The 16938-nt window shown below is 41.5% G+C and overlaps 1 protein-coding gene across 1 annotated transcript in view; it reads right to left on the reverse strand.

Moving 5' to 3' along the window:
• The window catches only part of GALNTL6 (polypeptide N-acetylgalactosaminyltransferase like 6), a 1192984-nt gene that overhangs the window by 174559 nt on the left and 1001487 nt on the right, over positions 1-16938 (reverse strand). Inside the window, exon 6 of the mRNA XM_061199500.1 lies at positions 15576-15759. Within this exon, the coding sequence (XP_061055483.1) occupies positions 15576-15759 (184 nt within the window). The remainder of the gene's footprint in view (positions 1-15575; positions 15760-16938) is intronic.

A 16938-nucleotide genomic window follows, 5' to 3' on the forward strand; every position in this document is an offset into this window, starting at 1 on the left:
AGGCTGCCCGCACACAGCGCCACGTCTGTAGAGCTTGTAGGAGGAATTCGACCTGCAGACCTGGCCTTCCTGGTGATGGGAAGGTATATTTACCAAGGTGGGAGGATAGAACAAAACTGGATCGTTTGCTTGTTTGATTTATAACCTGTGTTTGGACATAGCCCATGGGCCTTTATCTGCACTCTCGCCCCCGGGACCTGCATGTGTTGGAAGCAGTACGGCTGCTCTTGATGGAAACGATGCTCTGTCTGGGGCTCCCCCGAGTTCAGTTACAGAGACAGAGGAGGTGGCATTTGTGTGCATTTGAGTGGTGACTGTATGTTTGAAACCTGTCCTAGATGCTAGAAGTTCTGTCTATGAGGTGACTTCTGTTGCTATAAAAAGTTAACATTTAATTCTTGGAGCGTGTTAAGCCAAGGGAAAATGCTTGGCTGGTCTGAGTTTTCTGGAGCTTTTACAGTTGTGGAGCTGGGGAGGGACAGTTGGTGGGAAACAGCGCCCACTCCCCCGTGGGCGTTGCATGAGCGCCGCCCTGATGTTCTCTTGTGGGCACAGCCCTTCCCCCCACTGCTGGCCTTGACTCACGTGCCCTTCAGACTGGCTTCCTGTCCTCCGGCTTGTGATGTCATCAGCTCTTTCCTCTGATGCATCGCTCTTCACTTGCTTTCTCCCTTTGGGCACCACGTCCTGCGCACGTTTTCTTCCCTGTCCATTGCAGTCGGAACCCTGCGGCCTTGGCCGTGTGAATCTTCTGCTCCCCTGCCCTGGGTCCCCCGACTCCACAGCGGGATCCAGGCCAAGCTCACTCTCGTTCCTACTGATGAGAGAGCAGCCAAAACGGAGGAGGGAGACGTGGCACCACGAACATCCTGCTGTGACCCCAGGCCCCCAGCCGAAGAAGGTTCGAGCTGGAAGGTGCCCTCAAGGTGCCTTTGGACTCAGAAACTGCAGCCTGGAGACTCCAGGTCTCCACCCCCAACAACATGAGGCTCCCCTGACGGGTGGCCTGGGCCTTTGCCTCTCCAGTGGATTATGTCCTGTAACCTCCCTCCCTCAAGAAGCTCACTTTGTCCAATTTTTGTTGACACGCCAAGAAACAAAAGCAGACATCCTTTTCTCCTTATCATATTTTCAGATGTATTTACCCCAAGAAGTGTTAGACAAGACAAAAAAAAAAAAGAAAGAAAGAAAGGAAAAAAGAAAAAGAAACTGCTTAATTGTTGCTTTGAAGGAGGGAATGGTGGTTTGGCTAAAAGCATTTCCTCTGTGGATATGGCTTCAATGTAGATACTGCTCCTGGACCCCAAATAGATAATCAGGACAGCAAACAATAAAGACGGATCACTTCAGTCACAGGGAAGCTAATAAAAGTATATTACTTTTCTAATATCACTCATCTCTATTTACATCAAGGGGGTGTGTGCATTACTGTTTTATTATTCTATTCTGCTTGTTTATTTTTGCTCAAACTTTATTAGAAGATTACGATGGAGAATCCATCATTTCAATCCATCATCAAATGATTGATTCATTTCTTTATTCTGAAGTTGCTTTTCAATCATATATACAACTCATTTCTGAGCACAGTCTCACTGCTATGGATTGAGTGTTTGCGTCCTCCAAAATTCATATGTTGAAACCTAACACCCAATGTGATGGCGTTTGGAGGTGAGTCTTCTGGCGGTGTTGAGGTCGTGAGGGTGGAGCCCATATGAATGGGATTAGTGCCTTTATGAAAAAGGGAGCAGAGAGCTCCCTTGCCCCTTCCACCAGGTGAGGACACAGCAAGAAGATGGCCGTCTGTAAGCCAGGAAGTGGGCCTTCACCAGACACCAGATCTGCCAGTGCTGTGACTTGCCAGCCTCCAGAACTGTGAGGAATACATTCCTATCGTTTATAAGCCACCCTGTCTACAGTATTTCCTTACAGCGACCCCAGAGGACTTAGACACTCAGCTCCGGCCATGTGATCCTTAACGAAAACCACCCACCTTGGAAGACCTCATCATAGACTCAAAGATAGGCTTTATGTATTTCTCGCTCTTACTATCCACATGGACTCACTTCAAAAAATAATTTGAGGTGATTTATAAGCAAATTTAATATGTATAATCAAATTTATATAATGATAATAAAGTCATCCTAATCATTATAATTATAATATAAAATAATAATATAATGATAATATGAGTACGTATATATATAAAATCATGGAATTGGGTCCCTGGCAGCCAACATGTTCCATCTCTGTGGCAGAGAACTTCAGGAAAAGAGACTTTCGATCACTCTCTGTCCAGCCCTTTGGTCAAGTTACAGACCTGCCCTCTGATCTTTGCTCAGGTCCAGCAGTGTCGCGGGGCCATCAGACCCCTGCCCGCTGAGTCCCGGATGCAGACTCCAGTTTTCATCATTTCTTTCACTATAAACACTCAAGGCTTCATCTGAACACCACGTGTAAGGTTTAATTTTCTTAACTAGACTTCAGATCTGTGCATGTTCCCCAGGCTGTTACACTTGCCTACCCTCCAGTTCTAAGACCATGACCCCTACCAAGTCCACTAACCACCCCCCAGCCCTTCCTTCCAATGGACTTCCAGCAGTGCCCTCACGGCCCACTGCTCCCCTTGGGTTCCAGTCGGTGTCTAGAACTTGACAGCCCTGGATTCTGACAGCATCTCGGTGCTTGTTAGAAATGGAGAGAACTTGAAGGATCAATATCATTACCTTATTAAGAACCAGCCTCTTGTGAAAGATGTTCTTCTCTCCTGGATTGTGGTTTTCCAAATGACTTTCATTATCATTCATAATGTAAAGGATTCCAGGAAGGCCTTCTGCTACCAGATGGTTTTTCCTAGAACATTCCCTTATCAGCTCTGTTCCTTCTGCATGCAGAATAAAGGCCTTCTAAGTCTGGTCTCGACCATAATTTGTTTATTTTTGTTTATCTTCTACCACTCCCCTATAAGAATCACCTCTTGTTCAGACTAGTCTTTGGGTGACGCCCTACAAATACTGTGCTGCAACAGTTTCCTCGGCTGTTATCCTTTTCTGAAAAACTGTCACCTCTTCTTCACAGATACACAGCCCTGTTGGACCGTATCCTCTCCTGAACTTAATATTTATTGCATCCATTTAATAAATATTTATTGGGCACCTGTTATGGGCAGGAACTAGGTACTAGAGGTGCAGTGATGAGTAAATCGAATAAAACAGTCCTCCCTGCCCTCATTCTAGTGTCAATGTTAGCAATGATTAGAAGGAAAAAAAAAGAGTTGTTGACTCGAGAAGGGAAGGAAAGAGGACAGCAGAGTGGGAGCTTCAGGTGAGAAAACAAAGCTAAATGCACCTGGGCCTTGGGTTTATATTCCTGTTCCCTGGGAGGGAAAGGGGAAGTTGGGTGAATGGCAGAGGGTCTGTTAAATTCTCCCTGCTCTGGTATGATGTCCTCACCGGTAGAGTAAATGTTGCTGAACCTTGGGTTCTAGGAAGGGGGCTCATTCATGGCGGTTTCTCCTTAGCTGAATGCTAGTAGAACTCTAATGAAAGAATGGGGAGTCAGAAACAGGAGATCTGGAACTCAGTGTGATTATATCCTGGAGCACAGAACCCATACAGGAGTCCAGACAAGGAGTGAGTGTATGTAGAATCAAGGCACATCTCGGGGTTGGGGGAAGGACACAGAAAGCAGTCATTACACATGAAACAGAAAGATGGACTCAGGACACCAGTTTGAGAAGCAGAGCAAAGCAGTTAATGGTCGAAAGAACAGGTAAATGGACAATAAAAGTCAACAGTCCGTCTGTGAATTCCACAGTTCTTCAGTACGTCAGAAGCCATTGCTAAGTCTTACGTGGTGCAGGTTTATCGGTAAGTACTGGATGGCCCTGGCGGTGGAGAGGTGACTGGCTGATTCTGCCCAGAGGAGCCTGAGGGGCAGAATTCAGTGTGCAGCCTGGCTATGGAGGAGCTAACTAACCTGCGAGACCAGGAATGAGAGTGAGAGTCCCAGGTTCAAGAGGAGATATTACAGCAAGTCCCCTACCTACGACCCTTCAAGCTGCGAACTTTCAAAGATGTGAACGTGCGCTTGCGTGTCCAAATATGGAAGTTAGTTCACGTGTCTGGCGTACACTGTCATGTGCACGCATCCTCTACAACTGGTTGTGCTTTTGTGTACTTTACAGTACTCTATAGAGTACAGTAGTACAGTATCTTTATTTTCGAGCCCAGGATGTCCAGAAGCAAGTGTAAAAGCAGCGGTGAGGTAGCTGGTACTGCTAAGAAGCACCAAGAGATAATGATGGAAACAAAAGTGAAGATAATTGAGCGAGCAGAGCGAGGCAAAAAGATGTTTTTTATGTATTATTTGTGTGAAAAGTATTATAAACCTAGTACAGTACAGTACTATACAGCCGATTCTGTTAGTTGGGTACCTAGGCTAACTTGGTTGGACTTATGAACAAATTGGACTTAAGAACGTGCTCTTGGAATCGAACTTGTTCGTACGTAGGGTACTTGCTGTACCGAAGAAACAGGGACGGGGGCTCCGCAGGACAAAAGTCATGGCGAGGGTGTTTCTGAGTTCCACTGGGACCGCAGTCCTGAGTGACTGGTGAACAGAGACAAGAACCTATCTCAGCCTGCAGGAATAGGTCTCATCTCCTTTCAGAATAGCATGGTCTACCAGCTCTCCTGTGATTGAGTGACCCTAAAGGGAGTGGTGGCAGAAACATTTAAAAGTCCAGCTCGTGGTCAGAAATCAGAAAGAGGGCATCAAAGCCAGAGCCACCTCAGGAACCCAGAGACCTCCAGAGAGCAGGACAAAGGAAAGAAGAGCAGGGCAGCACAGGTAGAATAAAGGCAGTGACTGTTAATTCAGGAATTAATTTTGTTAATGTTATCCTGGATGCTGGAAAAAGGAGAAATTCATAGGGAGCATCTTGCTGGGGTAAAGATCACTCCCCCTGGAGAGGGAGAAAGAAGTCCTGACCAGGGAAAAGGCTTATCACAAGCCCTTGGTGTGAATTGTTTATCAGATGGCGATTCTCCCCGAGACCTAGGACTGGGATAGCCAAAGAGCCCAGAGAGGGAGCAATGGGGAGGGGTGTTCATGGGGACAGACGGATCATTAACAATTTTGCTTTCTAACACCTCTGCCCATGTTAAAGCCTTTAACTTGACATTAAAAAACTCTTCCGTGGGGTTTCATTCTGGGCTTTCAAGGGAGATTGATTTTATTCAATGTTTTGATTAGTTTTTAAGACCCTGAGACATTTCTGTTCCTTGATTCTCACCCTCTGTAGAGTAGGACACCACTTAGAAATTTGACAGTATTTTTCCTTAAACATTTTGTCCTTTTTGCGATTGTCAAATATTGAATTAGGTCTTGTTATAAACAGACCAGAAGCTGTCATTGTTGACATTTCCCTTCATTAGGAAGAAACTGAAAGCTGACATTTTCAACCTACCAGCTCCGGTTGGTCTGCAGATAAGACACAGTGTGGGGAGGAAGGCAATCTTTCCCCTCTCCTGCTCTCCTTACAGAGTTGCCAGGAAACCTTCACTGATAAAACCACTGCACTTCATGGGTGCCAAAGTGTCTCTTCAAGGGGGAGGAAACGAAAAGTATCGATTGACCCTAGGAGTTGAAGTCCGAATGAATGAAAGAAGGCATTGATTTGATGCCTATGAGATTATTGATTAACTCTAAGATTTGAAATCTGAATGAATGAAGACATTGATTTGAGTCCTGATTTTGCCTCTTAGTAGTTAGTTAATTTCTCTGGTTCTCACTTTATTTGCAAAACTGGAAAAATAACAATAGCTCCTTTACCTATGCCAAAGGATTATTACAAGGAGTCAATTAGGTAATGTAGAGAAGTGCTTTACAAATGTTAGATTTTACATTACATACTACATGGGCTTAATGAAATAGGTTATTTGGTCAGATTAATGGAAGGACTTGTGGAATCATTCAAAGGTCATGCAAGAACTGTGGTTGAGGTTTTGGAGAGCTGGAGTCCTATTTCACTCTCCTGGAACTCATCGCTAGGCTAAATTGATGAATGTATTTTCTTTTTTTTTTAATTTTTAATGGACTGTAGTTGATTTACAATGTTGTGTTAGTTTCAGGTGTACAGCAGAGTGATTCAGTTATACATGTACATGTATCTACTCTTTTTTAGATTCTTTTCCCATATAGGCCATTACAGAGTACTGAGTAGCGTTCCCTGTGCCATACAGTAGGTCCTTATTCGTTATCTATTTTATATAGAGCAGTGGGTATATATCAATTCCAATTTGTCCCTCCCCCCCTTCCCCCTTTGGTAACCATAAGTTTGTTTCCTACATCTGTGACTCTATTTCTGTATTGTAAATAAGTTCATTTGTACCAGTTTTTTAGATTCCACATAGAAGTGATATCCTATGATATTTGTCTTTCTCTGTCTGATTTACTTCACTCAGTATGACAATCTCTGTGTCCATCCATGTTGCTTTCTAACCTAATCCCCTCCAAAGTTTGAGAGTACAGTTTCGAAACCTTAATCACAGAGAATTATGTGTTTGAAGATTGAGGTTGAGGCAGCTAATACTGTGGTAGTTTGTTTGCATCGTTTTGGGTTTTTGAGGGAAAAGGGGGCAAAGTTTGGAAGCAATTGCTTGAAGGTCACAGCAAAATCTGTGAGGTATATTGACTTAGCTTGAGAAGTAGACTATGAATAAAATTCTCCCACCTACGAAATGGATAGTCCAGGGTTTACAGGTAACCCAACAGGGGCTGGACTGAAAAAAAAGGAGAAGGTGAACAATGCCTGGTGCAACTCAGAGGTGAAAGTGGAGAGACCCATCCAGTCTCCTTTTCCACATGGGGATCCTATTCCTTACTAATCTTGATTAAATTCAGGATGGGCAATATTGGGTCAAAACTCATGTGAAAAGAGTAAAAGTGAGTATCTTCACTTTCAAATTCTAAGTAAGTTAAGGTACAGCTCAGTCCCCACTGGGAATTTACCCAAGTGGGATGTTACAATTTTGAATGTCAAACAATGCAATCAATAAGGTGCTGACTAAAGCTAGTTGTTCATTCTGGGCAGCAAGTGACTTGACCGAAGTCAGTTGTTCTCTGCTCTGCATTAATAAGGCAAAGCTCCAGTGCCCACCAAGGAGAACGATCCCCTCTTGCTCTCCGCTGGGCAGCCCAAGCGTGGGCCCCTGGCCCTCCGAGCAGAGGGCCGGCCAGCTCTCAGCCCTGCTCACACCCCTCCACTGGGCAGCCTTGTGCAGCCACAATCCATCTGGTTGAGGTGACCTGGCATGATTTTGTTTAACTCAGTGTGTCGAACACATCTGGAGAAAAGACTTGTGAGAGGATTGGTGATGGCCAGTGATGCTTTCAGTTTTGTGGTGGTCATTTACCTGCACGCACTGCTGTTTGAAGAAGAAGTCACTGTTTTCTCTGAAAATGTTTTCTTCTGTTTGATTATCCCTGAAGCACTACAGAATGTTTCTTCTCTGAGCAGAGAGGGAGGTGGAAATTTCCATGGAATAGTATGGATCCTTACATCTGGGTCCTTATTCCAATTTCTTACATAAACTTTAGAAAATTACCTCTTGAGCCTGAATTACCTCATTTGTAAAAACGCAGATGGTATTATTTATTTCATAGACTTGAGATAAGGATTAAGTGAATTCGCAATATGTGGAGATTTCCTCCCCAGCACCTGACACATAGTAATAGGCATCTAACAACTCTATATTTTCTCCCCACCACCGTGGTGTGGATGAAAGAATGCAGCACAGAATGGGAAGTCAGCAAGCCCAGATTCTAGCAGTAGCTGTTAAATTTATCAGTTGTGACACTGGATAAGTCACATAGACTCTAGTCTAGATTTCTTCTTCTATAAAAACAAGAGGTGTTCTTTTTGACGATAGCCATTCTGACAGGTATGTGATGATATCTCATTGTGGTTTGGATTTGCATTTCCATGATGATTAGCGATGTTGAGCACTTTTCATGTGCTTGATGGCCATCTGTATGTCTTCTTTGGACAGATGTCTATTCAGTTCTTCTGCCCATATTTTAATCAGGTGGTTTGTTTTTGTATTGAGTTGTATGAGCTGTTTACATATGTTGGATATTAATCCCTTATCAGTCATATTGCAAATATTTTCTCCCATTCAGTAGGTTGTCTTTTGGTTTTGTTGATGGTTTCCTTTGCTGTGCAAAAAGCTTTTAAGTTTAATTAGGTCCCATTTGTTTATTTTTTATTTTATTTCCTTTGCTTTTAGAGATGGATCCAAAGAAATATTGCTGCGATTTATATCAAAGGGTGTTCAGCCTATGTTTTCCTCTAGGAGTTTTATAATATCCGGTCTTACATTTAGGTCTTTAATCCATTTTGAGTTTACAAGTGTCAGTGAGGATGTGAAGAAAAGGGAACCCTCACACACTGTTGGGGGGAATGTACATTGATGCAGCCACTGTGGAAAACAGTATGGAGATTTCTCCAAAAAGTAAAAATAGAACTACCATATGACCCAGCAATTCCACTCCTGAGTATATATCTGAAAAAAACAAAGACACTAATTCAAAAAGATACATGCATCCCAATGTTCATAACAGCATTATTTACAGTCGCCAAGACATGGAAGCAACCTAAGTGTCCATCAACAGATGAACGGATAAAGAAGATGTACATATACACAGTGGAATACTACGCAGCTATGAAAAAGATGAATTTTTGCCATTTGTAGCAACATGGATGAACATGGAGGATGTTAGGCTAAGTGAAATAAGTCAGACACAGGAAGACAAATAGTGTATGATATCACGTATATGTGGAATCTAAAAACTACAACAAACTAGTGAATATAACAAAAAGGAAGCAGACCACAGATATAGGGTAACTAGTGCTTACCAGTGGGGAGAGAGGAGATGGGCAATATGGGGATAAGGGATTAAGAGGTACAAACTATTAGGTATAAAATAAGCTACAAGGATATATTGTACAACACAGGGAATCTAGACAGTATTTTATAATAACTGTCATTGGAGTATAACCTTTAAAAATTGTGAATCACTATATTGTATGCCTGTAAATTATACAGTACTGTACAGCAGCTATACTTCAATTAAAAAAATAAATAAATGAGAGGTGGAATTGTCTTTAAGGTTTCTTCTAGCTTGATAAACTTATGCTTATTGGCACATTTCTTTTCTGATTCAATTCTAAAATTTAGCACAACATTATATTTGTTACCCGAGGGTTACTGCCTTTCACATGGTGTTGGCATCCATACTTTATGACACTCCTGTATAGGAAAGATAGTTAGCAAGTTTCCGGGGATCTGCACTCTGTCCCTTGGAAGAATAAAGGAAGACCCTGTCAGTAAATCTTTTTAGAAGGCATCTTACTTTCATGTCACAGGGATACAGCTCTCCATAACGGACAGGGAGAATCTTATCCCTTTCAACATGGGCTTAGCTTCACAGTGCTGGACTGCAGAACCAGCCCAAAAGAATCTACATTTGGTGCTTACATCTCAGGAGATCTTCAGTATTTGAAGTTCCAACCTTGAGATGCCTGCCAAAGGGTCATGGCCATTGCTATCCATGCCCTGAGATATTTCTAGGCTAGGTAACTGGTAGAGAAAGCACTGAATTCAAACTGATGTGTCCGTGGACATAGGGGTGTCTGAGAGAATAAATGGACATTTGTATCCTATGAGGCTTTTTCACCCCCAAGTGCAGATACCTTTATTTTTAAAAATTTGGAAATTGATGGTATATAAAAGTGGAAAATAGAGAATCTCAGTCCTGGCTAATGATGGTGTACAAGAATTTCATCCATGATGATTAAAACTCTATGTTTTAGAAGGCTTTGGGGAATTGTTGGAGATCTATTTGCAGAAGACTGGCACAGTAAAAGTAATCTCTCCACAGATGAAAGACAGAATAGAGGCAGATTCTGAAATACACAGCAAAATTGCAAAATTGAATAAACTGCTGAATTGACTGTGAGTACTTAGCACAAGGAAGCATGATCTCTAGAAACCAGTGCAAATTCTCCAGAAATTAACTTTATTTTTAAGGTTGACAGACTCATATATTAGGGCCTGAGTACCTGACATGTTGGGTGGCATATTTCACATTATCCTTGTGAACAAGTTGAAGAAGTGTGGATGAAACTGCAGCAGTCATGTGAATTTACAGAAATCGAGCATTTCCATCAATCAGCATGAACTTCCAAGGATTCTGGAGGACCTGGAGGTTATGAGGATAGAACTGGAGATATTTAACATGGAGAAGAAACAAGTTTCTTTTTTCTGCCTTGGGAGGGCCAGGCACGGTAGCTGTTTTGAAAGATTTTTAACAGCTCTGTCATTGAAGAGGAATTAGACATTCCTTGTGTTTCAAGTAGGACAATTTGGGATGAGGGAGGTAGAATTTTCTTAATCCACGGGAAAATGTTCCTGTCAGCCAGTCTAGTGGAAGGGACAGTGTTTTGAGGTAGCAAATATTACTTCCCTGATGAGTTCAAGAGGAAGGTGGCCCAACATGGATGCAACTAGAGATGATCATACTAAGTGAAGTAAGCCAGAAAGAGGAAGACAAATACCATAGGATATCACGTATATGTGGAATCTAAAATATGGCACACATGAACCTATCTACGAAACAGAAACAGACTCACAGACATAGAGAGCAGACTCATGGTTGCCAAGGGGGAGGGGATGGGTGGGTGGGTCGGTGGGAGAGGGATGGGCTGGCAGTTTGGGATTAGTAGATTCAAACTGTTACATTTAGAATGGATAAACCACAAGGTTCTACTGTATAGCACAGGGAACTATATCCAATCTCCTGGGGTAAACCATAATGGAAAAGAATATAAAAAAAGAATGTATATATGTGTAGAACTGAGTCACTTAGCTGTACAGCAGAAGTTAGCACAACACTGCAAATCAACTCTACTTCACTAAAAAAAAAAAAGAAGAGGAGGCTGGTCATCTGTGTTGGATGCTGTCTAGGGGTTGCTTGCATTAAAGGGAAGTTGGATAAGATAATTCCTTCTGGTTCTCTCTAAACTTTCAGATGCCGAGATAAGGTTGAAGAAATAAGCTAGTGGTCAGAAAGGAAATGAATATCTTCCCCTTTCTCATCATGACTAAAGGAGCATATTATGTTTTGTCACACAGAAAAGACTTCAATTCCCAAGTGCCCTGCACTAGAAATAAACCAGGAATAAGGAAACCTGCTAAAAGCCATGAATACCAAGAATTTCCTAAGAGCATTATGCCATGATATAAGCTACCAGTAAAGGAGAATAGTTCTTTTTTTTTTCAAAAGACAAGAATATTTACCAAATATATCCAATCTAATCAGAATTGTGACTGCCACATAATCTGAAATGTGAATACTGCATTGTCTCTCATATTCTAGGAGTGGTTTGTCTGAAAACTAGATCTCTTTGCAAATGTAAGTAATTTTTTCCTTAGAGGTCAAAGTTGTCTATGAGTTTTTCTTTTCCTTCCTAGTCAGGTTGATGAAGGTTTTGATTCCCAGTTTAGGAAGTTGATAGATTTTGAACTCTTCTGACTGTGTAACCTATATTAAGAAACACCATTTATATCATGACCTGGGATCATATATACATTATAACTGAAATCAAATATCTGAGAAAGAATAGCTATACTTACATACCCGTATAATACTCTGAAATTTTCAATTCAATTCCTTAATTGTTAAATACTGTTCATGTCCCTCTAACTTCACAGGATTTCCAGGTTGAAAAACACTACTGCAGTCACTAGTTGGAGAAAACTCCAACAATGGTAGAATCAATGGGAGAATTCAGGTCTTGTCATTCAGGACATTTGATCAACTTGCTACAGAAAGACAATCTTTGCATATATATTGTCCGAAAGGTCCTGGAATTTGCAATACATTTCCATGTTACTGTCTAGTTCCTTTCTTCCCGACTTTTCTGCCTACTCTCCCCCTACCACCCCACCCCCGAGGAAATCCTCATAGCCACCAGTGAAAAACATGACAGGCTTGAGAGATGTATAGATAGACCACGTTCGTTCTGTGTATCTTAAAGCTTTACATCTAGAGAAGCAAGTTTTCGCTGAAAGCGTGTCTGTTTATGCGTACATTCAGGTGGCCTCCGAGATAATGGAATTGCTGACACACTGCTCAGAGCCGCTTGGGTAACTAAGCATTCTTTTATTATCAGGAAGGCAAATGCAGTTTCGAAGATCAAAGTGGACACCTCCTGGAAGTTACATTTATTACAAAAGGCTAAAGTGTCCGCCTTCCTAGGAATCAAAGGGACTTACAGCAGAAAGGCAGTCGTATTGGACAGAATGCCATTGTTGACAGGATGGCAACCACCTAAGTAGGTGAGAGGAACAAGAGGTAATTTAATTCTGAAAATTAGCAACTCTGCCAGCTCTGGGGTTAAGCAAGGTGCCTGATACTCTGATAGCCATAGCTGGGGTCTGCCTGACAAAAATTTCAACTGTCAGTGCAGGGACTGAGAATATTTTTGGAATTTTCATCATTTGAAATTCCTTTGGTAGCATTTTGGTCCCACATCTGCAGAAAGCAGGGGCCCCACTGTTACACTGGAAGTAAAGTAGAAGGTCGTTATAATCCAGTCACGATTACAGTACTTATTGGAAAAGTTATCATGGATGAATCCTTGCTCTTCAACATGGCAAACTTGAATAGTAGCAACTGGACCATGGCTATTCTACCATCAGCTGCCATCTAATAACAGTTCCACCATGTTTAGGGTCCTTCTGTATCCTCTCCCACACCCAACTGGCTTTAAATCCCACCCTAAGCCCCTTTGCCAAGACTTTCAGATGGTTACCTTCAGAGATGTCTAAAGATCATCTCTCAGCTGGGCCCACATCAAACGCTTACTAGAAACTCCTTCCCTTGGATTACTAAAAAACTTCCCTGGTGGTTTTCAATCTCCTTTAAATCTTGGCTGAAGTATTTGGAAGAGTAACAATGGGCTTCATTATTTCTTCTCAAACTCTCCAGCAATTTACACGGCTAAAGAGGCCTCTTTCAGAAATTCTGGATACTTAATGAGTGCGCTTCTTATTACAAAAGAAATGATTTCTCTTCGTTTTTATCAGGCTAATGTCTTTTGAAATCCCCTTTGCTTTCCCAAGAGTTTATCTTCTTAGAGAATAGAATTGGAAGAAACATTTTCCTGATGTTTATCAAATGTTTACTGTAATTTAAAGTGAGTCACTGAAGTAATTTTTGCACTTGGGAGTTTCTCTACTGTAAACTTTTATAGCCCATGTTATTAATGAATAGACAGTATTGATTTTTTTTGATGTTGAATTGTATGAGCTGTTTATATATTTTGGATATTAACCCCTTATTGGTCATATCATTTGCAAATATTTTCTCCCATTCTGTAGGTTGTCTTTTCGTTTTGTTGATGGTTTTCTTTGCTGTGCAAAAGCTTTTAAGTTTAATTAGGTCCCAGTTGTTTATTTTTGCTTTTATTTCCTTTGCTTTAGGAGATGGATCCAAAGAAATATTACTGTGATTTATATCAAAGGGTGTTCTGCCTATGTTTTCCTCTAGGAGTTTTATAGTATGTGGTCTTACATTTAGGTCTTTAATCCATTCTGAGTTTATTTTTGTATATGGCGTTAGAGAATCATACAAATCAACATCAAAAAAGCAAAAATCCAATTAAAAAAATGGGCAGAAGACCTGAATAAACATTTCTCCACAGAGGACATGCAGGTGGCCAAGAGGCACATGAAAAGATGTTCAATATCACTAATTACCAGGGAAATGCAAATCAAAACCACAATGAGATATCATCTCACACCTGTCAGAATGGCCATCATCAAAAAGGACCACAAATAACAAATGTTGGCGAGGATGTGGAGAAAAGGAAACCCTCATACACTGTCAGTGGGAATGTAAATTGGCACGGCCACTGTGGAAAACAGCGTGGAGGTTTCTCAAAAAACTAAACATAGAAATACCATATGACCTGGCAATTCCACTCCTGGGTATATATCCAAAAAAAAAACCCCAAAACACTAATTTGAAAAGATCCATGCACCCCAATGTTCACAGCAGCATTATTTATAATAGCCAAGATATGGAAGCAATGTAAGTGTCCATCAATAGATGAATGGACAAAGAAGATACATCCATGGTACATATATACAATGGAATACTACTCAACCATATAAAAGAATGAAATCTTGCCATTTGCAGCAACATGGATGAACTTGGAGGATGTTATGCTAAGTGAAATAAGTCAGACAGAGAATGACAAATACTGTACGATATCACTTATATGTGGAACCTAAAAAATACAACCAACTGGTGACTATAACAAAAAAGAAACAGACTCGCAAGTATAGAGAACAAACTAGTGGTTACCAGTGGGGAGAGGGAAGGAGGGAGGGGCAATACAGGGGTAGGGGATTAAGAGGTATAAACTATTAGGTATAAAATAAGCTACAAGGATATATTGTACAACACAGGGAATCCAGCCAATATTTTATAGTAACTATAAATGAAGTATAATCCTTAAAATTTGTGAATCACTATATTGTACACCTGTAACTTATATATATTGTACAGCAACTATACATCAATAAAAAAAATATTAGAACAAGACAGTATTGATTTTAACACATGTTAAATAGAATCTTAGAGAGTGGGCAAAGCCTTGATCTAGACTTTTTTTTGTACTAAGAAAAAATATAATAGCTTTAAAGTTATAAATGTTTTAAGGATATCAAAAGGGTGACGTATGAGGAATAGATAATAGCATGCCTTGGGCAATCTCTGGGTAACTTTTGGAAAAAGTTCACCATTAACCATTAATGGTCCTAACAGTTTGTCAAGCTGAGCCATATTTTTTTCTTTTTCTTGACATAGACAGTTCTCATGTCCACATTGGAAAAAAAGAATTTAGCTTTGTAGAAATCAATAGATTACTGTAAACTTCTATCTGTATAGAACTAAACTGGGGGCAATATTATCAAAGATCATCTACTCTGGATCTATCATTTGATTGAATTCTCCAAGTTTAAGTTCTGGGAGCAGCTGCTATCCAAAACATGGCCCTCCTTTATAAAGAAGCAATTCCCAGCAGGGCATGGAGCCTAGGCCTAAATACTGGTTCATATTTTATATCATTCCCTAATAAAGAAAAGTAAAATAGTTAATTTAAATAATCCTTTAGGGAAAAGCAGAAAGAACAGAGGGAACTGAAAATGAGGAAAGAACCTCTAAGAGAGTGGCTGAAAGGGACAGCATCCCTTTTCCGTGCCTTTGCTGTGAACTCTGCCTTTACCGATTGTCATACCGCACACGCCCTCTCACGCTCAGAAAGTTCAAGGATGTACTCAGCACAGCTTGTGATTTTACACAACTTGTAGGTCTGACCTTTCGCCAGTGTTTTGCATACTTTTGCCACCCGTTTTATTCCATTTCATTAGAGCTGGGTCTCCAGCTGACACACGCCTGAGTTATCTGCCCCTTCCCCCTTGGACCCTCCCTTGGCTGCTACTCACTCAAAAGGGTCGCTGGGATCCGCCCTCTGCAGCTCTGGAGGGATGGGGATCCTCTTGTAGTACATTTCCCAGTCAAAGGCGCCGCGCATGGCATCCCCGGCCTGGGCCTCGTACCCAAAGTGATTGTGGTCAATGACATCGATCATGGGGCACACGATGGTTTTGTGGTTGAGTGCAATTTGGTCTGAAAAATGAAAGCACGGAATAGGAAATGACTCGCCTGCCCAGGTCATCTCTCATTTTTCTGCCAAGAGAAGCCCTTCCTAACGCATCGTGCTCGCAGCCTGGTTCCCTGTTGCCTTCAGAGCACTTTGCAGAATCTCTGTCTGAATGCTGGGCTTAACGTGATGGAACAGTGATGAGGTGCAATTAGTGTTGTGGTATCTTCCTCGAAGAAAGTGAGGTCCCAGAGATACCTGGAGAAGAGCATTTAGCTCTCCCTCTGTCGCAGTTTTGCTCTGACCTGTCCCCAGTCTGTCATTTTACAGTGCACCCGACACGCGTGGAGTATAAACAGTCCTTGTGTTCCTTCAAGCATACAGCTGGAGCCTGCTGAGAAAATACTGGCCTGCTTTCTGGAGGTTCCAAAATGTAAATATTTAACTGCATGGTTTTTTTTTTTTAGCATCTAATCTTACAATGGCCATGATGGCTGTCCCTCCACCGCCCCCCAAATGCTGGCAGGTTATACACAGAATTCTTTGCTCTCAGGCTTACCAGAGATTTTGCCAAGTCCTATTTTGCTACTGTTCTTTAATATAGACTGTTTATCAAAGCTATACATTTTTATCTTCTCTCATCATATCTGCAAATATGTTAGATGGCCTGATACTACCGCTACTATTCCTGCTACTGTTCAATTCTTGAGCAACTAGTAAGTATACTCATGCTGTTCCTAACCCTCCTAGCAACCCAGAGAGGTGGTTCTTATTATCATTCCTAGTTTACATATGAGAAACTGAGCTCAGAGAAGTTAAATAACTTGTCCAAGGTCGCTCATCTTTTGAGGGCAAGAATTAGGATGCAATCCCTGCTTAATGGTCCTGTGCTAAAGTCTGGGGTCTTTCCAGTTGGCCATGGTGCTTCTCTGAGGCAGAAAGGAGACTTATTTTCCAGTTACAGCTCCAGCTCCTCCCTTGTAGGTGTTATTATGTGAGACCTGAACAGCCAGTGCTGGGAAGGGCATGTACAGGTACTTTGGCTGACCTGGAACAGCTACATGTGAAGTGTTGTCTTCCAAACAATGTGCATTTCTTCAGTATTTACTACAACAAACTAATAGTGTCGGACAGGCAGAACTTTTAAGTGCAAACATCTGCTTTCTGGTTCTTTGGAAGACCTTTGGATGTGGCGTGTGGAATAA

Source organism: Eubalaena glacialis, chromosome 9 (assembly GCF_028564815.1).
Source record: "Eubalaena glacialis isolate mEubGla1 chromosome 9, mEubGla1.1.hap2.+ XY, whole genome shotgun sequence".
Lineage (NCBI taxonomy): Eukaryota > Metazoa > Chordata > Mammalia > Artiodactyla > Balaenidae > Eubalaena > Eubalaena glacialis.